Raw genomic sequence first — 26976 nt, forward strand, 5'->3', positions numbered from 1 at the left:
CTATTTGACAAAAAATGGTGTTCTGCACATGCGCTAGAGAGCTGTTTCCATTGTCCCACCTGGGAGGAGGCGTCGTCCTAGCGTTCGCGTCGCAGATGTAAAGCTGGCTGTTAATAAAACAGAGTGGTGCAAGGGGTTGATGGGAAGGATAGTGTGTATTTATTTTACATGGCATTAACAAACACACACAACATGTTCATGTTCATACATCATACTTTTGCCACAAAACAGAGTTGTTACTTGCCCAAAAGTAATGTTTGCCCTGGTGCAACTGTCTACTTTTCACACATGTCTGAAGTCAAAGCTATGGAAAGGCATTGTGCTGATACTAGTAACTTTCAATTTATCAACTCTGCTACAATTGTAATGGACTCATCCTCAGAATATGCTTGACCATATCTCAACTTAAATATGGCTCACGATGAGCACATTAAGTTCTCACTGCACACTGCTCTGTGAGAATGGGGCTCTACCAATATCTTTCTTTGGAAGAGGTTTTCATCATACCAAACCTTTGTTATACCCACATAGGTTACCCTGTGCTTTAAAATGCAAAATCTGCGTCAGATTCATATTGATTATAATGAATAGAGTACAATCAGATGATCAAAATGGTGTAAGTTTCAGTCAAATCTGTTCAAAAAAAAAAAAAAGGTAGGGAAGTCTACGAAATTTAAAGTTTCACACGCCTATACTAAATAGTGCTATTAGTTAAAACCACACACATATATGTGTATTGGCAGAGGAAATGATGCTATCATTCCAAAATTCTTCTCTTGGTTTAAGCACAAAACTAAATGATAATTATATGTTTGACCTACAAGCATGTTCTCCCTGATATCCATCTTTGCATGGTTATTACAAGACTTCAATAACTTGATGTAAAGGATGCAACTTATTCTTATTGATTTCATGTAAAGATAAATAACAAGATTTTGGTACAGGTTACTGGATGTTTAGTGAGTTAATGACATCATGTGGTTGCTCCTATAACCACCTTTGCTTTATTGTTCTATTGTGAGGGGGTAAATATCTGAAACTTTGGTATCATTGGTTTGATTTTCATGATACTTTTAACCTTTCGCAAACAATATTCCAATGTTCACTCTAACATGATGTACTTGCCTGGAACAAATATGTGCTTCATAAGTTAATCAGATAAAAACATGGGAGAATGTTGCGCTATTCATATGCACTAACCTTAACTGGTGTGGTTGACATAACATGCAGATACTGTACGTCTGCTACTTAAATCACTGTTTAAAGTTCTCATGTTCCAATACCAAAAATATATCCTGAGATTGCATATCTCAATAATATATCACAGCTTCTAAATTCATGTACCCATATTGACAAATGTAAGGTTGCATGAAGCTTAGCACAATTTATGGAATAAAAACTTGCATTTAACCTCACATTAGTGAAATCTGTTGGTATGAGAAACAAAGGCTTCTAGTGAAGTGATGTTTACACTTGTTTCCCACCAAAACCGTCATTCTGGATACAGTCATGACTTTCATACAGCTTTGCCCTAGTGGAATCTTCCACTTACACACAAGGTTGACTGTGATGTTTAGTCTCTTTTGTCTAATTCCTTTCCTAGGGAGTCTTCCCACGCCTGCATCCACATGTTGTAGGCCACCTGACAAACATTTATATGTAATTGCACTTGTTGTATGTACAACAACAATAGAGGTCGCTATTTGTTCTTGCTGAGAGTTCGCTGCTTCTCTGCATGCTCCACGATCTTCTCCTCCACGTGCAGCCCCTTTCGGCGGCGCACGCTGTTCATGTACTTCCTAGCCTGGTTCTCGTAGTCGGCTTTCTCCCCAAAATGTAAGAGCTCCTCCTCAGTGGATGGCTCCCAGTAGGGGTCACTTGGCACTACCTGGGAGCAGTCAGGGGGGTAAAAGAACAAGATGATCACATGTTTATTACCATGATATGTAACAAGCACCACATCATGCCATTTTTGGTACCATGGGGTATGAAATAGAAACCTGCTATTTTGCTGAATTCTTTATTTAGCACTGCACTAAGGGTTACTAAAAAAAAAATGGGTGAAAGTAATTCTTACTGCTATATAGAAGAAAAGTTCGTTGCAACAATGAGCTCAGCAGTGCAGTTAGCATTACAACATCAGAGCTTATCACACACACTACACCAGTAATCTCAGTGTTACACTCAGACAGCAGGATCGCACTTTGCATGACCAATTCATTGAAGATATAGAATATGTAATCATGGGACAAGTTCATGGATTGAAATGATGTCATTCAGAATTTGATTACTGTTCAAAATTGTAATAACATGTTTTTGAATATTTAATATTTAATATATATAATCATCATTATCATTCTTATTATAGTATTATTATCAATGCAAATATAGTAAAACAAAACAAAACAAAAAATAAGTCATAGGCTGAATTGGCATTGGCTGCCATGACAGCAGTGTGTAGTGCATTGATTTTTTAGGTATTTTACCTCCCAGTGGCTGAAGAATAGCTGGGGACTGGCCAGACCACTGGTCCGCTTCCTGATCTCCTCGGCGAATCCGAAGCTCTCCGCCACCGGCAGCACGGCCGTGATCTCGAAGACGTCTGACCCTTCCCTCATCTCCTCGCGGAGGATGCGGCCGTTGCGCTTGGAGACCACTCCATACATGCGCCCTGCCGAGAGTTAAACCGTGGATTACAATGTCAGAGCATCAGGTAGACGTGGATATACACCAGGTATACCTCTATGCACTGAGGAAGAGCTTTAGCTTACAGCGGCTTGCATTTAAAAAAAAAGTAGCAGCCCAAAATGATCAAACAATGCAAGAGCATGTGTTCATCAGTGGCTCCTCTTTTTTTACATGTAGGTACAGATCACACTACGAAGCAATATCCACATGAATCTAAGAAAAGACATTGTAAGGACATCATCAGATTGCATGCAGGGGCTAAATAACAACATTGGATGAATCAAAGATAAAAGAGAAACAAATTAAGGACACCATCATACTGTATATAGATACAACGTTCGCTTAACCCTTCTTGATCCCAATTGCAGCATTAAATGTGTCGCAGAGAAAGGACAGTTCAGGATACAAGAACAGTCTGTGAGTGAGACCAATCAAATTATATGACAGCTCTTCTATGAAACAATGTGAAATGTACCTTGTAATGGTAAATAAACAGAATGTCTAAACAGATCTCCTTTGAATTGCTAATTGTAGCGGCCTATGTGGTCTGATACAGGGTAACGTCATTGAGAAGTCCTGTACAAGTGAAAGAGGAAATCTTCACAGGAGTATTTTCTCCTTTGGCCAGGTAAGATGAATTTTGTGTTTTTAATTTTGCAGGATCATAGCATGATATAGTGTGATAAAAAACAAGCAAAAATATTTGCTTGCTTTTATTTTTGCCCTAGTTTCTGGTCACACAAGGTGCATGAAAATTTCCACTTTTAAGGTAATTCTTGCTTACCAAGAACCTCAGCTGTGGCTTGGATATCACACTTGTACATGGCAGCCATTAGCCTCTGCGGCTGGGTCTGGAAGGCAATACGGCAGCCCTCCTTTGCTGTGGAGATGACCTGACCCGAGAGAGGACCATACACCCAGGAACTGGTCTGCTGCTGATCCTGGATCCCCGGGCTCAGGGGGATGGGGCAGCCGAAGGGCGGGGAACCGATGGGCGGAGACCCAATAGGTGGTGACCCGATGGTTGCAGAGCAGAGGGTGGGGCTTGTAAGAGGAGATGCAGGCTGCCTCTCCGAAATCTCAATTCCATGAGACTCTATCCTCTCATCACTCCTGGATAGACCTGTATCATCTCCGCCTACCATGGAGTTGTTCTGAATGTCACAAGAATTTCTGTCATAACTGGATTGTGCACTATCTTTAGAGCCACCCATTTTGGAGTCTGTATTTCCAACACCCTGTAATTCTGAGGTACCTACTGAATTGACATTGCTTTCTGCATTTCTAGTTCTCTTAGCAGCTTTGGTTTCCGACCATCCACTCCTGGCTATACTTGAATCCATTTCCCACTTTTCAATCACAAAGCACACACCCATCATCGGTTCCTCCGAGATGGGACCCGCCAGGGTGGCCAGCTGGAAGCCGCTCACGATGCTGTTGTCAAACTCGCGGAGGGCGCAGTCCTCTGGAGCGTTGCCTTCATCCAGGCAGCTCCACATGGACATTCGGCAGTAGTCCTCCGTCTTGTTCACCAGGATGTTGGGACCGCATCTGCGAGGGCCGAACGCCCATATCCTCTCTAGGCAACCCTTCCACTTCTTCCCCGCCTCCTGGAAGGCAGCTTCCAGCTTTGATTTCAGCTCCAGTAGACTTGACACAGTCGTCTCGGCGAGGGACGTATCCTTCGTCTGGTCGCCCTGCTTCCTGGAGAGAGTGGATGCCACGTGGTGATCCAGAATCCGGATGAGTTCCGGGTTTTCCTCCAGAATGGCTGTCACCGCCTCCGGCAGAGGCACTGCCCTGATGTGGAAGAGACACGCCTTGTCTGCCGTCTTAATCTCCAGGAGACCGTTCTTGAAGATTTGGATGCCCTCGTCGTCGATGTCCAGTGAGGATATTTTCCGATGAATCTGGTTGACATCGTCGATGACCTCATTGACCATGTCCACTTTGGGACGGGGAATGATGGTCTCTCGAAACGGAATGATGGGAGGAGATACTGTTATCTCGATCTTGGCAAACCTTTGGGGAGAAGCAAAATAAAGTTTTTAATCTTTATTTACCTAGTTTATAGGTTTTCAAATTTTTACATTTGTGACACACATCTACAGATGAAGCAATAGTACAAAGGATTTTAAAATCTCATGTATACATAATGAACTTTCCATCATAATCAAAGTTGCAGACTGCACTTAAATGAGTCTGGAGTATGACATATTTACATTTGAAATCAAAAGAATATGCAAGGGAACCTACATGGAGTCATGGAATAGGATGAATAAACTCTATGAACCACCTACAAAGAAATGGATGGAAACAGCAAACTCATTTACAAGTAGACTTAGAGCAAACAGCCCTGTTTGCGGCAGGGTGCCTTTTTCTGGCAGGGGCATTTTCATTCATCAATATAACAACTAATGAACATCATGTGTGCTGCTTAGTGCCACTTCAGAACACAGGTATGGGAAGTGACACCTGGGGCCCGTTTCATGAAAATTTGCTCTCAGCCAATCAGATGCAAGGATTTCAGTAGCTTGTCACATCTATGACAACTTGTCACTGATGAGAAGTTTTATGAAACGGGCCCCTGATTGGGCCTTTTCATCAATGAATGAAACGGCCTCTGCCACAAATAGGTACCCTGTATAAGGCCTGCTGCAAACAGGGTTATTTACTCTATGTCATTTATTTTGTAGTATATGATGGAGTACATTTTAAAGAACGATTCTTACTCTATGTCATTTATTTTGTAGGATATGATGGAGTTCATCATAAAGAACGATTCCGGCGAGGGAGGGAGCGATAAAGGTTTATGATCAAAAGTTCATGGACAAGCACAAATATCTATCTCAATCCTGGTATTTATCATTGATCTCAATATTTTGATTGAGCTGTATTTTGAGTAGGCTTGGATTCCATCTACCATTGTATTCTTTTACAGTATATCATTCAAGCTGTGAGAGACTGGTGAGTACCCACCTCTTTCTCAAGTCATCCAGACATCTTTCTAGATGGACCTCTCCAGCTGCGACGATAACATGTTCACCAGTCTCCTGCAGGAAGACTTCTACACAGGGATCTGCTTGGTTCAGCAGTTTCATGCCTTGAATCAGGGTCTGCATGTCAGCTACAAGATTAAAACACACACACACACACACACACACACACAAATACAGGAAAATAATTATCATAACTATTCACGACATATGCTACAGGGAGAGAGATTTAAAAACAAACAAACAAACAAAACACTATACAATTCCTAGTTCCAGCAATCGAAACATATCAGCACCTAGATAAACTCTTCACTCCTCCTAAATGCTGACCTCAAACTGTGAACAGAAATTGAACTTGCATCATTCCCATCTGGTATGCTTGAATAATAAAGATCAAAATGGCAAACTTGAGTCCTAACATGACATTTTCTCCACATTTTGATGGATAAAAATGAGGTCATTTATCACCTCAGGAAGCAGATAAAATCATCTATCGATCATGTACAGAATATAATGATGGAGCATACAAACAAGTCATCTACATTCATGTACTGTTTTAAAGTTTTAGAAATGAAGGCAGGCCTATACAGAGAAACATTTAAAAATAAAAATAAAAATGACAAAGTGAAAATAGTGCATCAAAATCTGTATCTTTGAATCCCCAAGGTATAGTGATCATAATCAAATTGTACATTTCAAACAGCTTGTAGTTTAATAGGTCAGCAAATAAACATGCGACAGTACTATAGAAGCACACACAATGAAACTGAAATCATTTCATGGTATACTTGATTGGGAGTAGTAATTGTTTGTGTGATGAAACTGAAGAAATATCAGACCGGATATTTAGCTTTCAAGTCTTTTTTCTTAAAGGGATAGCTTTTTTCTTTTTGTTCAATTTTTCTTGTGTAAAACATATTTGATGTCTTTTGTATTAATAAACAATCACAAAATGCCAGGGAGATTGTTCTAGAGATTTTGTTAAGTTGTGTACCTGGTTTAAATTCTCATCTCCAAACAACAGTTCTCATAGTTACATCGCTCACCTAAATGCCTAGGTTCCACAGCTACCCTGACAATAGGAGGGGCTGCAAAGGTCATGTCTGTGAAGGCTGGGCAGGCTATGGTGCTGGAAATGGTGGCTGACTTCAGCACAATATCTTCAAGTCCTCCAATGCCTTTATATGTGAAAGAATAATAATAAATTTGATAATGATACTGAAAATGGCAACGATGATGATGACAATGACACTACCACTACTACCACTACTACCACTACTACCACTACTACCACTACTACTACTACTACTACTACTACTACTACTACTACTACTACTACTACAATTTTGTACAACTATGGCAATGATGATAACGATGACCACTACTACTTCTACTTGTGCTAATGATAATGGTCATAATCGTCATCATCACCACAACAAATGAATGAAAGTTGTTCACTGTCTCATTGCTACAAGAGGCATATTGTGTAAAATAAAGTAACTTTCACTTTCTTTCATTTGTTGTGATTGTCACAACACATCATCATACACACCATCACAACAAATGAATGAGAGTAGTTCATTGTCTAATTGCTACAAGATGCATATTTTGTAAAATTAAGTAACTTTTACTTATGAAGTATTATGTGGGTGGTACGGATCAGAGCTCTGTTTCACAAAGCATATTATTCATATGTGCAACACACTTTACTGGCGGTAACGATGGCCTTCACTAGGCAACATCTTATCAGTAGTGAGCACCATTTGTTGCTGTAGTAACAACAAATTTCACATTTCAACAGATGCATATCTCTTCATGTAATCCTAACCTGACTGTGGCCTGCTCTTGGTTACACAGAATATAAATCTTGCTGTCAAATAATAATCAAAAGATGATAATTAGAGAAAAATATATTAAATCTAACTAAATGTATTCCTGTAAGTCGCTACAAAGTATAGTTTATAGACTGGCGTAAAAACTAACGAACAAATTTATGGAGAAACAAAGACAGGCAGACAAACAAACAGACATAGACACACACAGACGCCCACCTAGAATATTTCCTGCTGGGATTTCCTCCAAAAGCTCCAGCTCTCTGCCCATCAGGAGGTAGAGACTGTCGACAGTGAACTCTGCAATGTGCTTACGGCACTCTGAGTTTTCTGGAAGCTGACCCCCATTCTCTGACATCTGGTAGTGCCAAAATGAGAGAAATTCAGTTATCATTTTGGGACATTAATGAAGGACAACGGTAGTGTTTCAGCCAAAATATGTCCCTTTTATCAGTGGGTTGTAGGGATTGTATAGTATTGGTTGAGGTGAGGATTCAGCTTTTTAACTTTTTGCGATATACTTAGAAACCACTTTATGAAATGTTATAAGCATTCAACTGTAAGAGAATTCAAAGTTTTTTTGATGACAATCGGTTTTGAAATGGCCGAGATATCAAAAAATAAAGTAAAACAAAGCGATTCTAATGAAAGGTGGGTCAAACCTTTTATTAAGATTGCTTTGTATTGGCTATCTCAACCTTTTCACAGCCAAACTTCATCAAATGAACTTTGAATTGCTCATAGAATTATAATATGCTCTTTCATATTTCAGAAGAGGTTTCTCATTATCTTAAAAAAAAATCATCATCAAAAAATGTTCGAAACCCAAAGCCCCATCTCAACCGAGATCTTTTTGACTGTGGCTTTTGTCACAGTCAAAAAGATGAATCAAATGCCTAGCTGGATTGTATTTCATCACATCCAACTGCCTCACACTGTAATTCATTTCAAACAAAATCCCAAGGATGGCATGAACATGTAGTAAAAGGAATAGCTCAGTGTGTAAGAGCATTGGAATGCCAACTTCAACAGCAAACCTCCCTTTGCAACAACAACAATATAGAGGGATACAACCAAATATGCAATGGACACATACCTCAGTCAGAGCCTTCTGGGGATCATGCCTGGGCCCCAGAACGTACAGCTTCTGTCCCTTGCGGATTGTCCCGCTGAAGACCCGGGCAAATGCCAGGAATGTCTCCCCAGACTCGCTGGCCGGTGACTTGGTGTCTGATCCCGAGTCTCTACTGAGGATCACAGTTGACTCTGCTGATTCAGGTGTATCTTCTTTAACAACAACGACAGAGAAATCACTGCGACTGTGTAATTTACTGCATTATACACCTTTTCCAATGACTTGAAAGGGACTGTACAGTACTGTTTAAGGTGAGGATTCAGGTTTATAACATTTTTGGTGAGATAATGAGAAACCTCTTATAAAATCTGAAAGAGCATGTAATTTAAAGAAGGATTGAACGTATATTTGATGAAAATTGGTTTTCAAATGGCTGAGATATCCAAAAAAGCAATAATAATAAAATGCGACACGCCACAACTTTGATTAGGATCTCTTTGTTTCACTTTGTTTTTGGATATCTCAGTCATTTCAAAACCGATTTTCATCAAATAAACTTTCAAATTCCCTTAGAATTGTATGCTCTTTGACATCTCATAGAGTGGTTTCTCAATATCCTCACCTCAACCAGTACTGTACAGTCCCTTTAAGCACTTACTCCCAACTCCTTTGAATTTATGAAAAGCGATGCTGATATGCCATATTAATACATCTGTGAAAGTTACAATACATGAAGCATAAAGAGCTTTAAATGCAGAACTTCTCAATTATGCTTGACAAGGCAAACAATGGTTTTATTTGCAGTAAAAAAAGTAAACAAATTAAAATGTGATATCAATTTTAACTGACATGACTTCACACAAATTTCACAATACTGTATCAAGCTGACATATTTGAAGACGTATGTTAATAGTGACCATCATCAAAAGTCACAGAGCAAATTAAGTTAACAGCTCTGGACTATCTCATCTGGATACTGAAAAAGACAATTGCTCATTATAACTTTCAAATAACATCATGAGCAACTGAAATTGAGATTAAGACTAATCTCCTATTAACCCTTTTACACATTTCTTTCCACCATTAAATCAGTTAACTGCAGTATCCTTTTTTTCACCATCATACCATGATCGGTGAAATTACGGGTGAAATAGTTTGTGCATTGCTGCATACACAAAGAAACCTGGGACTTTATCATTCTCATACATCACATAACTTTGACAAACTTATGTAAATACTTTTGAAGTTACTCTGTATACAGACAATGTTGTAATGTTATGCCTGCCACACTCATGATACAGACACATACAAATTGCACATACTTGGAGTTGATGTGGAGCTGGTAACATTTCCCTTCTCTCCTCCTCCTTCCTCAGCAGCTGCTCTTCTCTCTGCATGCCTCCTCCTTGCCTCCTCCCTTCTACGTTGAATTTCTGCATCAGTAAGTGGCCTGTGATCACAAACGATCCAACATCTTCAAGGTAAAAGCTTCAGAAAATCCATCAAACTGTGTGAAGTTGTCCACCAGTTTATAAGGTCAGTAAAACGGTACATCCTAACATTTTCGTTTTAATCATCGACCAAGCTTCATCATTATGAGTTTCTTCAACAAGTGGGTTATTCAAGTCAAGACCTTCCACTAATTGCAGTTGCAGGTTATCTGTTAAAATCTAAACGGATTTTGAGTTGTTTCAAGTTTTACAAAGTTTTATCACCACACACTGCAACAACTTAGTCAGTGTTTTCAAACATTGAAAATTCTTTGGAAATGGAACTTCTGAAGCATGAATGAAACATAATGCCTCCAGCACCACTTTGTGGCTGAGGCATAAAAACATTCTTATGTAGTTAACCTTTGTTTTTTTTTTTTTGTTTTTTTTTGTGGGGGGGGGGGGGTCACAATGAACAGTATATAAATGAAAACACTCTTGGTGCATCTATCTACTTATGATGTGAGCACTTGGTAAAGATGTTCAATTCATGCAGAAATGTGAAAGCCATGACCTTGGTCTGTTTTGAGGCAGCAACCGGTTCTCAACAGCTACCATCTTGGAAACATAGACGATCACAGGTGCCTCTGGATCCGAGTCAGATTTTTGAAATGCTGCAGATAACAAGGTAAAGAGAAAAAGATAACCATGGCTATGGACGTCTAATCATAGTGTACCTTCATACTTGGGTGAATCTCGACTGTCATAAGAAAAACACACACACACAAACAAACAAACATATGCATGAAAAAACACCAAAACTTCTTTTCCATCATGTATCACAGTAGAAGGAAGCTATATTTCTGACACTTTATGGTTACTGAACATGTTTGATGTCATTCTGGCCATCTGCAATTACGTCAAGAGCTTGCTTCAAATCAATGCCGGAACTCTTCAGCAAACATCATCTATCTCATCTACTGCATTCCTTGTATAAAGGAACTTGAGAATATACTGTATAGCCACTGTGAGAGCACATGGATAGGGGTGCTGAACGAACCTTCTTTCAGCCTCTGTGACTCGGGGTGGAGTGAGTCGAACCTCTGACCACTGCTACACATCAGCTTTTCAATCCGCTCCTCGCCAACACTGGTTGGGCTTGGGAGCTTCTCGCATACCATAGCTGGCAAAAGTGGTGGACAACTTCAGTCAAGTCAATAGTGTTCTCATTATCAAATGCTGGCCTGAAGATAGCTTACATTGTAGTCATTTATGTGCCCCCCCCCCCCCACAATCCCTATTCCGTCCTGAGAAGTTCAAGAATAGTGAACGGTTTTATGGCTTACCAGTAGTTACCTTTTATTGCTAGGACATTTTCTCATGTATTGGGAGGCTTAACAGCATGAATCACTTCACTATGATGATTAAACTCTTGTAACCAGCTTTTTACTGACTGAGTCTGATCTGTCAGAATTGTCTACACGCAACTATTTATAAAGGCATGGTAGTTCACATTTGCAAGTTTCTCAGTGAGAGGTTGTGAGCATTGGGTGTAAGTCAATGTTCCCGTGCACTGGCTTTTGGCAAATGAACTCTACAAAGATGGGCACAAGTTTGCATCCTCATATTTTTATTTTTAATCTTACAGGTTCCAAAAGGTCCTCTTATATCTCATTCTTGCTACGAACATTAAGAAAACATGTAGGCTTGGCCCTTCAAGCAAGTGGCAAAGAAATTGAAGTGATACTGATATATAGATATCAAAAAGAAAAAGGCCATGGGGTGGTCTTCTCATATAACATGCAAATTTGCATACACATAACACAATCATCAATCTTTTATGTGTTGCTGTCTTCAACCCTTTGTGTACGTTGAGTGCTGACTGATAGAGAAAACTGTATACACTGTCCGAGGTCCCTGGGACAGAAAGGGTTAAAATCAGTTCAAACAAATGAGATTAATGTTTCTGCACTCTGCAGAAAGAGGATGAATTCAAGAGGATACAGAGGACAGCACTGGAGACAGGCAGCCACTGGTGGCAGATGGCCTGCAGGTGGATCTTGGGGTCGTTGTGTCGGAGGTCACGGCTGGCAACCTTCAACCCCAGTGACTTTACAATCTTCTCCATCTTCTCTTTGTCTCTGATGAAATGGGGGGGGGGGGGAATGAGAAAATCAACTGAATGAACCACTGCAGTCTAGCATGTCACAATAATTGAGAAAAGAATTGACAAAAGTTGAGATCAGATGTAAGTTAAAAAATTAAACACAAATCTCTGAATACTCAGTTCTGATTGGCTGATACCTGACTTATGTTTAATTGCATCTTGTCATACAAAAGGGCCCAGATCTCTAGACAAACAGCAAGTGAGCTTTGAATACATGGTATCACGTTGTGAGCATCAAGCAATCAACAGCAAGCAAAGGCATTCTTTATTCTTTCAATCATGTGTGACATCAAAAAAAAAAAAAGAAAATTCTTGCAACATGAGATCACAATGTGAACTTGTGCCACTTCAGATGTCTCTCTTGCCTTCATACTTCACATCTTTGAATAAAAACTTTTAAAAATGTGGATACCTAAATCACAGGTATGTAATAATAATAAGAATAAAAAACTCACTTTCTGACGAAAACTGTGTCGTACAGGGACCAGATGTTCTCCAAAACAAATTGTACAAATAGAGGTTTCTTGGCCTTTGCCTGGGGAAAAAAAAGGTAAAAATGCACCTATAAACAACAAAGAATAATTTCCATGCAGGAACAAGTTTGCAAATGAAAAGACTAGCAACTTTAGACTTCAGTAGTATTTTCATCTTTTCATTTTCCTGGTACAAACAATAATTCAAAGACAGTTTAACACCACTTGAAAAACCGAAGTAGTTTATAAACATTATACGTAAACAATTCATACACAGTTATTTTCTCTTATATAAATCACCCCTGTCTTTATAAGCTGAAATCATATTGACATCATTAATATTGTGCCCCAATTCTTTTTTTTTTTCTTTTTTTTTTTATTTGATAAGTGCTGCTCTGCAACACACTACATTCTATATAATACATATAAAATTTAAGAAAAAAAAAAAAGGTGATTGATGAATAACACTCTTTGGCTGTTTTAGGTATACTCCTTAACCTGTTGAGGATGAGTCCTGAGTATACTCGGGCAAGCATCTATGAGAAATGCGGGTTGAAGCAAATTTAAACAGTCTTCAACGGATTAACAGTGGCACAAATTAGTTTTCTCTAAATTCTCAGTTTTGAAATTATTTCATGCTAAAGAATTAGCCATGAACTGCATTACCAATAAACAACAAAAATGAAGATTAAAATATAAATACAAGCATACCTGAGCCCCTTTCATGATCCTTTTCGATTTGGTATGTAGGTAGAAGTCCCCCCACAGTGTCTTGCGAAGAATGTCTGCCCTCACCCCTAATTTACTGGCATAGAGCTCAGCAAAATGGTTGATGCTGTGGAAAAAAAGGTAGGAGGAAAATGTCATTCAAAATACATTGGAGCACTGCCAACAATGAAGCTGAGTTTGCACAAGACTACAAGCAATGCATTATGTTACTCTGTCTGATACCAATCAATTCGATTTAACCCGTTGAGGACGGTTTGATTTTGCTATGACACGCATTTCCAATAGGCACCTGCCTGAGTATACTCGGGACTCATCCTCAATGGGTTAATAGTGCTTTCCTCTATGCTGTGCTGCACTCCTGCATAATATTTCATCAATTCCAAACATCAAATACAGTACTCAATTTCCTTTCTGTCTGTACAGTTATTATTGCTCACCTCTGAGCTTTTATCATCTTAAAGCATTGTCCAATGACACATCAAATTGTATAAAAGATTATTCATTTTAACATCATACCAGCTACACACTTTGTATCACATCACACCAAAACATGTGCTAATCATTTAAAATATGCATTCATGTCTACATGAAAATACATTATGCATGTTTTCTCTGCAAACACCATCAGCAAAATATGCATTGAGTTGGGAGAGGCTGGTGCATCGCAATGTTTCCAAATAATCCTGTTTGTGTAAGCATGGACCTACTACACACATGGACATTCATCGTATCGTTAATTAATTCATGCACCTATACATATCAAAAAGTCACAAAGACATTTTTTACATGCTTCACTGCTTTTTTGAATGATCCCTATGATCGTTGCTGCCAGCAAGCCGGGAGAAGAACGAGACGGAGATTCGAGAAATCTAAATCTATATGCGCAGAAGAAAATAACTCACAAAAATCAAGTAAAGTGAATGTGCAGTTGTGGTGTATGTTAGGAAATCATGCCTCAAACAATTTCGCTTGGGAGAAGCAGGCAGTTTTTAAAAGAAAGCTAACATTCTGGCAGAATGATTGTAATTTGTGATCTCAATATTTCACTTTTCTCCAGCTTATTCCAGAGTCAGCAATTATCCATCTTTTGACACAAAATTTGAAATGTTCTCAGGTTTTGCTGCTCCTCATCATCTGTATTCATTCAAAGACAATTTCCGTCTGAAAAGGCACATCAGTGAAACAAGACCGCAGTGAGGGAAATGAGGGAAATGGTTCTTTTGTTTAATAGTGACGATGCACGATTGCACAATCGCCATTATCCAAGCACCTGAATGTACTCATTAAGATGCACATAATCAGGTGGCAGTAGTGATGATGGGATCAAAGAAAAACCTCCGTTCATAATCCATATTGTGTAGGAGGTCCATGCTGTAAGGTACCTGAATCCCCATCCATCATAGGCGCTGGCAAAGATGACATTATCCTGGTCTGGTGAGAAGTAGATGTGGGAGTCATCAGTGTCTTCCAGTCCATCACTCCAGTCATACACCTGTTCTCCATCTCCTCCTTCTCTTCCTCCTCCTCCTCCTCCTCCTCCTTGAGCTTCTTTCTGTCGATCTTCAGTGGCTGCGTTGTCATTGGTTTTCTGTGCATCAGATAACACACAAGACAGTAATTAGTGAGAGTGCATACATGTTTGTACCTCAAGTGCTTGTGTGTGTGTTGTATTAGTGTTTGCCTTGCCTTTTTGTTTGCATCTTATCTGTGTTTGTGTTTATGTCGGTGTTCATTTTAGTGTTTACACTGTGTTTATGTTTATGTATAACTATATCAAAGTTGTGCAAGTGTCTGTGCAAGTGATTGTGTATGTGTCTGTATTTCACTTTTATTTTTTACCTTGCATGTCTTCCTCCAACAAGTTTTTGATATTTCATGAAAACACTTGTGGCAGTTTCCTTCCTGCTACAGAGTTTCTTTCTTTGCGCAGATTCCTCTCATCATTTTGACCTGTTCATTCCCTTCTTAAAACTCAATCACTTGTGAAGCACCTTTCCACTTTCATAGATAAATAATGGTGACTTTAAACCAAACCAGCTGAAACAATATATTCTCTATCTTCCATGGCTGTGCTTCTCAACCTTTTTAAACCCGAGACCCACTAAGGCTCCTACAAATTATTCTGAGGCCAAGTTAGACTGAATGCAAATCTTATTTTATTTTATTTTGGCCAACATCCCAGCACACCAGTTTAAAAATGATGTTCTATGGCACCTTCATGCAACAGAAAACAAGCTCTATTACTACTCGAGCTAGGAAAGGAGAAATATGTATCTGTGCTACTGCTGCTTTTCTTTTTTTCTCTTTCTCCCTCTTTTATCAACACTCAGGCCATGGTTTACATTTATAGTTAAGATTCCTATCACCAAGAGACGATTCAATCCCTGTATTGATGAAAATCAACTTCTACAGAAGAGAAGAACTTACCCACAATGACAAACAATGAGGAAATGCAGTAATTTGACTAGGCCTTGGCACTGGATGGGCTAAAACAGTGGTAGTACTATACAAAGGGATGAAATAAATACACTTACAGCAGAGGTTTTCTCGAGGACATCGGTGGCATAGAGGTTTCCCACCACGGCATTGACCTGCTCCAAGACCTGCTGGAGGTGGAGATGGGCCTCCATGGGTGTGTACTTCAGCTCGGTGATGAGGCGGTCAATCTTGTTCAGCACCAGGCAGGGTTTGATATGCTCCAGCCAGGCTTGACGCAAGACTACATGGGTCTGACAGAGCATGGTACAGAAAAGTAATCATGCATGAAGCTTCACGTGGACTTCAGATTCATATAATTATATAGATGTACACGTTGTACAGTGCCACATATATTTACAAGTAATAATAGTAATTAGTATTGTTCATAAGAAATTTCCAAATAATAGAAAATCAGATTTTGAAACAGAAACCCATCTAAAACAAATTCTCAATTTGAATTATTTCGGTCATGAAGTGATTCCTATACATATATCTTCATTCGAATAAACTAGGGTTTCTCCAGCATAAATAAATATGTACAAACATAAACATTACCAATACACCCCAGCGATGATATGCAACTATAGGAGATAATTTCCAGAAGCTCTGTCACCTTCACATCCACACAATATACCCAACATATTCTTACCTGAGGAGAAACTCCTTCGACAACATCTACCACCACAAGAGCACCCTCACAGAGTCTTACGGCTGTGGACACTTCGCTGGAGAAGTCCACGTGGCCAGGGGAGTCGATGACGTTCACAAGATAGTCCTCACCTGAAAATGTTAACGGACAGAAATCAAAGCAGTCTCTCTTTATCTCTCTCAATATAATGATCATTACAAGCTTCTGGGGAAGAAAGGTGCAGTAAAGCAGATACAAATGCATTCGTGAAACTTTTGTCATAATAAGCCAGTTTACAGTTCCACTTTGTGCATGAGCAGAAAAAGGTTATTTGTACAATCAGGCATGTTGGTTTTTTGAATTCACTGAGATAAGCATCCCTGATGTAATGATTATTCATGTAACCCTTATAAATGGTGCTTACTAGCACATCCACCTGACAACAAGCCTGGTATTTAGCAATGTTGGTAAAAAAAAGTTTGTTTATGCATTCAACACAAAACAATAAAATGAATGCCTGCCAAAGTGTTATTTGGCAGACCATTCTTGTCACCTGCTCTGCGTAAGTTCATTCTTTGTTTGGACGTGAATTCCATAAATTGTGAGCATGCTTATGCATCATGCTGCTTTGAAAACAAGTGAAGTGCCTAACCAATTGAGAAAAAAGAAAGGTCATTTGTACCAATGTGCCCATGAGCTAACTGTGAACTGGCTTATTGAAGCCAACAGCCCTTTTCGCGGTATGAAACTTCCACGAAATGCCAACTGGCATTCAGTGCATTGTGTAGACAAAACTTTCATGTGCATTTTACTTTCACGAATCTTGGCTCCTCACAAAATTTGCAAAAGTTTCATGCATACACAAAACTTTCTGGTTTTACAGTAACAGAGTGGGTACAGGCAGGAGGGTCAAAAGCACAATTTTATATGATTACAGGGAATTCCAATCCCTTCAAGGTGACTTCATTTTTCTTAACAGCAGCCAAATGCCCATAGTGACTCCCTTACTTTATCAACACACTGGCTCCTTTTTAGCAAACACAATACAGTAAGGAATATAAATTTTTGAAAGTCAGTTCGCATCACAACTGTCATATTTCAAAATTTCCTGACATTACGTAAAATTCTTCACTATATTGCCAAAAGCTCTATAAAACGTGCCTTGGAGTGCTTGGGGAAGGTCAGAAATTTGAGAAGAAAAGTACCAGGAGTGAAGAAACCTCATCGCTATAGGCCCGGCACAGTCGCACTTCGTGAGATTCGCCGCTACCAGAAGAGCACCAATATAGTGAAGAATTTTACGTAATGTCAGGAAATTTTGAAATATGACAGTTGTGATGCGAACTGCTCTTCTGATTCTGTGTATATGATGGACAGAGGTTCCAAGTAGTATCCTGTCACAGCCAATTCTGTTAAACCAGTGATATCGAGGATGGCAATCATGATGCCAAACAGCTCATCATTGTGATATGATCCATGATAACCCCATTTTAGATATTACACATATTTAAGCTACTATGAAGTGCTGGACAGATTAAGCCAGCCTCCCGAATTACTACCTATATATTAGCAAATGGCAAAGTGAAACACTAAAAAATAAACACATCATGTCCTTGTCGCATTTAAATTCTCATTGTTGGTAATGAATTACTGAAAATTCATTACTTGTTGACCATCACCCTCTTGTTTCTGCTGCTCAAAAATATCTGATATTAGCCATAAAAGCCCCCCTCTCCTCCCTCCCCCCCCCCCCCCAAAAAAAAAACCCTCTTTTGAAGGCATGAGAACATGTATCTTAGAATTACCCTCTCTGTGGCTGTAAAGAAGAGAGATGGCACTAGACTTCATTGTGATGCCCCGTAGCTGTTCATCCTCCCTGCTGTCCATGTAGCGGAGTTTGCCCGCCATTCTGGAGGAGATGATGCCATTGCTGGAGACAAGTGCATCAGCCAGCGTAGTCTTGCCTGGATGGATGGTGAATAATGACAGAGATGAAAAAGACTCTCTTCTATAATCTCTCTGGTTATCTCTTACCTATGAGAAGGCCCAAATTGGTATTGACATGTTATAGTCATAATGTCGTGTTGAATCAGCCATTACTACATGAGCCCCAAGCAAAACTATATAACAGGGGTGGCCCTAAAAGGTTCCCAACAATCCCTCATATCCCTTGAGCACATCACACTTGTGATATTATTGTTATCACATCTAGTGAATTGTAGTCATAGTTGATTGTCTGTCATTGATTTATAAGTGAACACCATTCCATTCGCAAGGTTTCAGTTGACATTCAGAACTATGAAATGAGAACTGTAATAGAGTATTGTTCAGTTACTGTAGAGTTGTTGAGATCCCTGGTAAAGTTTGCACCTCCTATTGGTTAATCTTGATCACTGTAATCCCCCTATCTCGAAATTACAAGTAATAAATAAAGTATACTTTTCTGGATAAGTGTTCTGACAAGTAGCATACTAGAATTTTCACTCTGTGCAAACAAGGAATAAATTGCTGACGTCAAAACTTTACATTTAAAGAAGCATTGTTAAATATTGTCTGAGAAAACACAGACATAGCTTTATATACTTCAGAGGTAGAAAATGCACTCCGGTTGTCTTTCAGGAAAAGATGAAAACTGTGCTTGGGTTTTGTGAGGTTGCACATACTATATATATATATATATTTTTAACTGTACAGACATCATAGAACATCTGTGAAAATGAAACTTCTTCAGGAATACACTGCTGTCTAAAGACTGTAATTTAAACAAGAAATTTCTGACCATACATATTTGAAAAACATGTTTTCTTACCATGGTCAACATGAGCTAATATGCATATGTTCCTGATTCTATCTGCATTCTTCTGCAATTCAGCCAACTTTTGAACAGGAACAGTTCTCATGGTTGGTGTATTCCTTCAGCAGCCAGTGCAGTGAGTGGTGTGTGTATTATAGGGAAGGTCCGGACCTCATAAGGAACCTGGGTCATATGGTCAGAGACAAAGCACATAACAAATCTCATTTCACTAACTATAAGATGCATTCTTCTGCAAGTTTGTCTAGTATCAAGTTTACTTGATTCTCAATCTCTTCATAGCGCAGGGAAGGGCGTTAGAATTAGAGCAACCGTAATCACAGCAGCGACCCCAATTAAATTTACTACGGACCAATTAATAGTCGTAGACGGTGAGAGCAACCGTAAAGCGCACAAATGCATTCATTTTTCCATAGTGTCTATATCGGTTATTGTGTAGTGCCTATTTTAAAAGTGAACCATAAACTTTTAGAGCAAATTTTATAGCCTACAATAACAACATGCATCCAACATTATATTACATTTCTGGGACTAGACTTCTATCTGATTTAAATTTACAGTGTAACGTTAAAGGGACTGTACAGTACTGGTTGAGGTAGGGATTCATGTTTTGAACATTCCTAAGTGAGATAATGAAAAACCTCTTATGAAATATGAAAGAGCATGTAATTTTAAGAAGGATTCAACGTTTATTTGATGAAAATTGGTTTTCAAATGGCTGAGATATCCAAAAAAGTGATAATAATAAAAGGCGACATGCCCCAACTTTATTAGGATCTCTTTGTTTCACCTTGTTTTTGCATATCTCAGCCATTTCAAAACCGATTTTCATCGAATAAACTTTTGATACCCCTTAGAACTGCATGCTCTTTGACATCTCATAGAGTGGTTTCTGAATATCTCGCAAAATGTTAAAAGCTAAATCTACACCTCGACCAGAACTGTACACACCCTTTAACATAGACAGCTGGTGATTATAGCTGCACACTAACGTTAGTCAGTGCAAGCGGTTCGGTTCGTAGTAGCTGCCAGAGAAATATGACATTGAATATGAAATGCCTCAAGTTCACCTGACATTACTATCATATCGGTATAAACTTACGTTTCCCAGAACAAACACCTTGCTTGGCTTCTTGACAGGACGGAACTCTGATGCCAGTGTCTTTTCCTTCAGTCCGTGCATGCACGGCACCCAAATGCAGTGCCGGTGGTGCAAGATTTTGTACGTGTTTGCTAGACTCTTTTTAGTTGTTTTTCGAAAGAATGAATGCGGTATAGCAGCCGTAATGTTACCACCTACACAGGAAAATAATATCACCCTTATGCTAAGGCTATCAGTCTCGGCGTTGCAACTCTTACGCAATACGCCAATACATGTAAATAAGTGGTTGCAAACCCTCGTCAATTGAATGTGTGATCAAGGTTGGGGAATGGGAGATAGACAGACAAAATATTGAAGGTAAGCCCTCCAATCTGTGATATTACATATTTAATGAACGCGATCCCCAATTACTACTGATTAGTAGGTAAGCTTCTGTTGTCGTCCGCCTATATGACGTATTTATAATTATCATCGCCGTGATCATGGCATGATTTTGCACAATTTACAAAGTAAATATTGTCTTATTGACCATAAAAAATCAGCTGTGGATTTGTAGCACAGTGAGCTAGAGCTAGGTGCCCACTGCACAGCGAATTGTGTGTGTTGTGCAGCATTGAATGCAAGTAGGCTAGAGAGATATTGTAAGCGTGCCTGACAACTAGCCAACAAGTTTTAGTAGTATAACTAATTGTAAACAATTAAAGACATTTCTTGGTTATCCCAGCTATTGCTATGTAATGGTTAATAGCCCCGAGCAAACAAAGACAATGCAAGGATTTTATTTTTGTAGTTTGCAATGTTTTGTATTTGTTATGTGTCACTGGCCTACATGTATCTCATTGTATTGGCTGAATTATTCAAGCACTTGTCAGTTTTTCGAAGGATGCACAGAAGAATTCCCTGTAGACATAGATGTGGTCTCAGGGCTGCCAACTCTCACGCATTGATCTCACGCATTGAGCGTGAGACTCACGCATTTTGGTCCTTTCTCACTCTAAAACTTTATTTCATTTACATGCATTTCTATTGATCTCACTCATTTTGACTCCTAAATTTATATAGCATTGGCCCATGGGAGTCTCACTCTCAACTAGTTTCCAGTGTTGGCAGCCCTGCGCCCTGTTGGTATATGTTCATGGTGTTGTGCCTTCTTGGCTTTGATGTTGATGTTTGATGCTGCCATCTTTCTGAGCAATTCATTTAAACACTAATATAAAGTCACTTTTGCATGTTTATTCATTTAATTTCACCTATTGAAATATATAAAACAAAAGACAATTCTGTCCAGAAATAGTATTTGTAGGAAAAGGAACGACAGTGGAATACCTCATTAATTTACATGATAGTGCCATAACACACACCCAGCACTAATCTATAAACTTATATTCTTGGAAAAAACATATATGTCATTTATACACTTCTGTAATAGCACTCTACAAATATTTGCTCCTGATCATTTTTATCGAATGCACAGTTATTGATCAAAGGGAAATCATAACTTCGTTCTTCACACTGTGGCAGCTCATAGTCCACATTTAGAAGACTGATGATGATCTGTGTCTCATTCATAATATTCTGGTTTCCAGGTGGATCAAGATCAGATTAGAGGGCCAGCCTTCAATAAATTCAGCTACAGGACCAAACCAAGATGGATCCCACGGTCAGGGACGCCACCTCTCCCAGAGAGCAAATCCTCAGCCAGCTCCAGAGCGGTGCTGCACAGGGCGACAGTGCCAAGGTCGCCCGCATGCTCAAGGCTCTGAAGACCGGTCTCGATGAGCGGAACGAGCAGGGCTGGACGGCCATAATGCTCGCCTCCCGCAATGGCCATGCCGACGTGGTCAAGCTCCTGTTAGACTGTGGGTGAGTGAATGGTCAGATTGTGTAAACAGGAAAGGTAGTATCTTTTTTAATTTTCATTTGTTTGTTTTGTTTATTTGTCTTGCTTAGCACTGTCCACAGTTCAATTTTCCTGTGCTATAAAGGACGTACAGCCAAAGGTCTTTTGGAGTGCAAATAGAGTCACTGTGAATGAGAATTTGACTAATGTGTAAATTGTATAATTATACACTCATAAGATTGAAATTATTTTTGTTTTTGTTCTGGTAAGAGGAAAAGGCAATATTTCAGTTATATGTATGAGTCATTCTTCCATATAAGATTTGAGGTGAGCCAAAAGTTTTGTTCTTTTCTTGTTCAGATCAAAAGCACCTGCAAAAAAAAAAAAAAATCAGAAAAATCAGAAAAATGCCAAGAAAGTCTGACCGTTTCATTGCCACTGTAATACTGGGTACTTGAAAATTACATCTTTTGGCCTCCTCTTCATAGTAGATTTACCATTGATGGACTTCAGTGTTTTCTTTTGTTGAGCATAGATTCTTCAAGTTGAAGGAAAGAAAGAGAGCAATAAAAATATAAACAGTGTCCCCAACAATGCACGAGTAGGTACATGTATTAAAAGCAGAAGTTGATCCTGACAAAGCAGCAACTTGCACTATCTACTCTTATCTCATTTATCCATGCAAATATCCTGAAGGGGAAAGGAGTAATTATTACCAAACTTTTGGTGTTTCTTGTATAGGAGATGCTTTTAGCATAGATCTGCCCTTTTGACATCACATCCCTGGTATCAAAGGATCATGTATATGCTGTAATCCCTCCAGCCAAGTATTACATTGCTCGTTTTGATGTGTATGCATTATTTGTGTGCGTGAATTGCTTAATGTATGCAGGTGCGATCCACTTCTCCGCAACAAATCAGGGCAAAACTCTCTGGACATTGCTGAGTTTTGGGACCACTCTTCAGTGGTCAGTCTCTTGCGGAGTGATCCACAGGCCAAGAAGGCCGCTGAGAAGGATGTGGTCAATTTCTTTGGTGTCAATCCTCTGGATCGGCAGAGCCACCGACGTACTGACCGACAGTGGCTGGACGACGCCATGAGAGATCCCACCACCACCTATGTGCTCTACCGAGACCTGAACCCTTACGTCACCCCTTCTGAGAGCAGTGATGGATCGTTCCAGTATGCCCTTGCTGCATACACATATGGGGAGATCTCCTTTGCTTTGAATGAGGCGGAATCTTCCACTGTCTTCTTAGGTGTGGGACCAGTGCACCAGAGTCTGAAGGCCTCTCCAAAGCAGGAGCAAAATGGAGGAGAGGGCCAGCAGGAAGAAGGGGCGTGGTTTGCCCTGGATGTGACGAGTATACCGGAGGAAAAGATGCAGGAAGTGAAGCCAGAGGCTGAGGCCTTATCTAGGAGGAACAGATTGGCGCTCATGACGCTAAGAGAGGAGGATGCTGGTATTATCGCTCAGGGGAGGTCCATGCTGGCCTGGCACGACCGCTACAAGTTCTGCCCAACCTGTGGGGCCAAGACAACGATGGCAGATGCAGGATACAAGAGGATATGCACCATAGAGGGTGAACTATTTATTATTCATTTTGAATAGACACGTATTGAGGTGATCTGTAATTTAAGCATATTAACTGATTGAGAGATATACATAAGACATATTTGAATTACCAAAGAATGTATATGAATTTAAGAAATTATTTAAGAATGTATAAAGGAGTGATTGGCCAATGAATTTGCATTATGTTTAGATTATCAGATGCTGAAAATTTTGAATTCTTCACTTCCAATACCCATGCCTTAAACTTGAAAAAAAAAGTCCTGCAGAAGTGAATGCTATTGGTGCTGAACTCAGTCATCTAGTTATTAATTGCAAAACATCCCCAAACTTCTTGCCTTGTACAGTATTGGAGATAGCACAGTGTTGTATTTTGATTTGCCGACATTTCCTGAAATCCCCAGGGTGTCGAAGCCTCAAAGGAGTACACAACACTTGCTACCCACGACTGGATCCTGTGGCGATCATGCTTGTAGTGTCCGAAGACGGCAAGAGTGTTCTCCTTGGCAGAAAGAAGGGCTTTCCTGGAAAGATGTATTCGTGTCTTGCTGGTTTCATGGAACCAGGTACAATTTGTGAAATTCTTAGCTGAGCCTTGTCCATTCCTCCTGTAATTCAGTTTATGGGTAAATGTATTTGTGTCTGTGTGGTTCCATGACATTTGCACCTCTGACACTTGCTCCTGTGAAATAATGTATCTGCATGGCAAACCAAACTTAGATTCTACCCACAAACATAACCCAGCCCTAAACCTCATGTCAAACTGAACCTAAAACCCTACAGTTTGTATCGCAACCCTAACCCTAACCCTAAGTCCTAAGATGTAGTGTCACCTGTCTATGTACAGTAATATCCCTTTAACAGTACACACTGAAGAGCCAGAAGTGATGATTGCATTGATGCCATAAATCCTCATACAATGTATACCAACTACAAAGGAAGTGCGCGAGGTAGTGTTCTGCTTAAACAACATATAGAAATTATCATATAGTTTTTGTCATGGTAGAACCCAAATCTGTGAAAAATGAGGTTAGCATTGCTGCAGAATAAGGGGTTTATGAACTCTGGCTTTCCACTGTTGTCATTTATGGAAAGCAGTCATTAGGGAAGAGAAAGGGGTTCTTTGAGTGTGTGAAATATTCTGTTACAGTAACATTGTACATTGTATTAGCTTGCAGTTATTCATGATCTCCAACTAAGACTAAATCATATTATTATTCTTTAAACTCTACAACATGATAGTGTAGATGTACAATATTAGTTGAGCCAACTTTTCAATCACGTTGGTTTTAATATTTCAGTGTCTTGTAATATTGCTGCATCATTTTTGCCTTATTCATAATTGTTAGTCTTTCCTCCATCGTCTGATATTGTACTTTCTCCTCAATTCATGTTCCCATTCACATTTCCACCTGATGCTTGGCTCCGCCCACTCCGGCTGGTATCTAGGGGAGACGATAGAGGATGCGGTGAGACGAGAGGTGAAGGAGGAGAGTGGGATCATTGTGGGCAAGGTCCAGTACCACTCCTCCCAGCCCTGGCCGATGCCCTCCCAGCTCATGATCGGATGCATCGCCCAGGCGGTCTCCTCCAAGATCACCGTGGATATGGAGGAACTGGAAGATGCGCGGTGGTTCACGCGCCACGAGGTCGTCGAGATGCTGGGAGCGACCTCGAACCTGGGAGCGGGGTCAGGCATGTTCGTCCCCCCTGGTAACGCCATTGCCCACCAGTTGATCAAACACTGGGCGAGAATGGCTCCCAGTTTATAGATTTATTGCATTAAATCATTTATGCCGAGATAAAGTATGATAGAAATTAGATTTTGACAAAATACTTTTAATCATTCCTTGGCCGAGCCAAATTTCGTACTGATTTATGTACATTCAGTCTTTGAAATTTGTAGAATTTGTACAGCAAGTATTATCATGAGATTATTTTTTTTAAGACGTCATTTGTCAGTTCTTGTCACACTGCAAGCAGTAAGCCAGCCTCTTTGTAATGAATGTATACAGCCATGTAATGAAACCAGAAACTGTAGTTATTCTTGTGCTTGCTCTCCTCTCTACAAGATTGAATGAAAGGAAGGGTGGGGGAGGGGTTGACTCTTGACTTTCCAATATATGGGTTTCAAAGATTTACAACTAGGCATAAATGTTATATTTATCACACTTGCAAAAACATGTAGTGTAGGTTGCACTGCGTCACATATGAAGCTGATGGGTAACACTCGCTGTGCAGTGTACATAGGTGTCATGTCAGCAGCAAGTTATGCTTGTGTGGTGGTAGAAGGGGTGACTGATTCTTTGACTATGATCTGCAGATGCTTCCACTTCCATATGGATGGTAGTAACAGATAGAAAGCTTGTCATTAGAAACAAGTTAATTATTTCCTCTCCCCCTTCTCGGTCCCTGTGGGACATTTGCTCATGCAGACCCACAAATAAAGTAAACATTCATGCTATATAGTCTGGTGATTTTATTGCTTGATTCCAAATACACATGACTGCAGTGTACATGTTTATGAATTTAATGTTGTACTGTGTATTCAATGCAAGCATGGCTTAGTGTGTCTTGACCTTCTGCAAGTCCTTCATACTTTTATGAGGCAACCTCCTGGCGACAATGTTATTGAGATTTCATTATAACATGAATATTCTTGGTACATGTGTACCACAAGTATCTTGTCATAGCATGAATTATTTGCTATACTTCAGTCAAATTTTCTCATCCTGCATAGCAATTAAAATCACGCGTGAGGTTAACTAGTAGAATTAGTAGTCACAAGTGTCGCTGCGGGGATTGAGAAGTACACATGACTTTGGTGCAAGGTATTTGTGAACGTTAATTGTTTTGTTGCACAAGTTGTGTGGTTATAAATGAAGGTGCTATTGAGCAGGTGATTTTACCCTCACCAATTCTTTCTGTGATCTTATGCTATGTTTGCACCATGTTCCCGGCGGCCATGTCAGCCCTGTTTGCCCGAAACATTGTGCACTGTGGGTAGATTTGATATACTCCTGGTTTTTTTTCCCCTCTGAATTCTAGTCTTGTTCATTCCAGTCCTGGCTCCTGTGAATATGTAGCTATCAGACAATGTTTGATGGTGTCTGGTCAGGCTAAACTACATAATATTTTCTGTTGCATCACAC

General features: G+C 39.6%; 2 protein-coding genes across 2 annotated transcripts; one reads left to right on the forward strand and one right to left on the reverse strand.

Moving 5' to 3' along the window:
* Window positions 1-144: 144 nt before the first annotated feature.
* LOC140230496 (elongation factor-like GTPase 1) lies at window positions 145-19404 on the reverse strand. The gene is made up of 18 exons (XM_072310650.1): window positions 19306-19404; window positions 18302-18460; window positions 16518-16648; window positions 15925-16119; window positions 14773-14978; window positions 13373-13496; window positions 12644-12723; window positions 12026-12162; window positions 11082-11204; window positions 10596-10695; window positions 9914-10041; window positions 8613-8803; window positions 7736-7874; window positions 6731-6862; window positions 5668-5815; window positions 3473-4710; window positions 2487-2671; window positions 145-1888 (listed from the first exon to the last, which is right to left on the reverse strand). Exons 1-18 carry the CDS (start codon window positions 19394-19396, stop codon window positions 1700-1702), a joined length of 3696 nt encoding a protein of 1231 aa, XP_072166751.1. The 5' UTR covers window positions 19397-19404; the 3' UTR covers window positions 145-1699.
* A 2654-nt stretch (window positions 19405-22058) lies between these two features.
* LOC140230495 (NAD-capped RNA hydrolase NUDT12-like) lies at window positions 22059-25596 on the forward strand. Its single transcript, XM_072310649.1, has 4 exons — window positions 22059-22273; window positions 23143-23834; window positions 24229-24390; window positions 25274-25596. Exons 1-4 carry the CDS (start codon window positions 22059-22061, stop codon window positions 25594-25596), a joined length of 1392 nt encoding a protein of 463 aa, XP_072166750.1.
* The last annotated feature ends 1380 nt before the right edge of the window (window positions 25597-26976 follow it).

Source organism: Diadema setosum, chromosome 7 (genome assembly GCF_964275005.1).
Source record: "Diadema setosum chromosome 7, eeDiaSeto1, whole genome shotgun sequence".
In the NCBI taxonomy this organism is placed as follows: domain Eukaryota; kingdom Metazoa; phylum Echinodermata; class Echinoidea; order Diadematoida; family Diadematidae; genus Diadema; species Diadema setosum.

What these genes read in the sequence shown, in the direction of transcription:
- LOC140230496 (XM_072310650.1), bottom strand. Translation starts at nt 19,396, where the DNA reads ATGAGAACTGTTCCTGTTCAAAAGTTGGCTGAATTGCAGAAGAATGCA. An exon ending in TCCTCGAGAAAACCTCTGCT is followed by an intron (nt 14,979 to 15,924) that starts GTAAGTGTATTT and finishes TCTGATGCACAG; the next exon opens with AAAACCAATGACAACGCAGC. An exon ending in TGTCTCCAGTGCTGTCCTCT is followed by an intron (nt 11,205 to 12,025) that starts GTATCCTCTTGA and finishes CACTTTTGCCAG; the next exon opens with CTATGGTATGCGAGAAGCTC.
- LOC140230495 (XM_072310649.1), top strand. Translation starts at nt 22,059, where the DNA reads ATGGATCCCACGGTCAGGGACGCCACCTCTCCCAGAGAGCAAATCCTC. An exon ending in GAGGATATGCACCATAGAGG is followed by an intron (nt 23,835 to 24,228) that starts GTGAACTATTTA and finishes TGAAATCCCCAG; the next exon opens with GGTGTCGAAGCCTCAAAGGA. An exon ending in TGCTGGTTTCATGGAACCAG is followed by an intron (nt 24,391 to 25,273) that starts GTACAATTTGTG and finishes GCTGGTATCTAG; the next exon opens with GGGAGACGATAGAGGATGCG.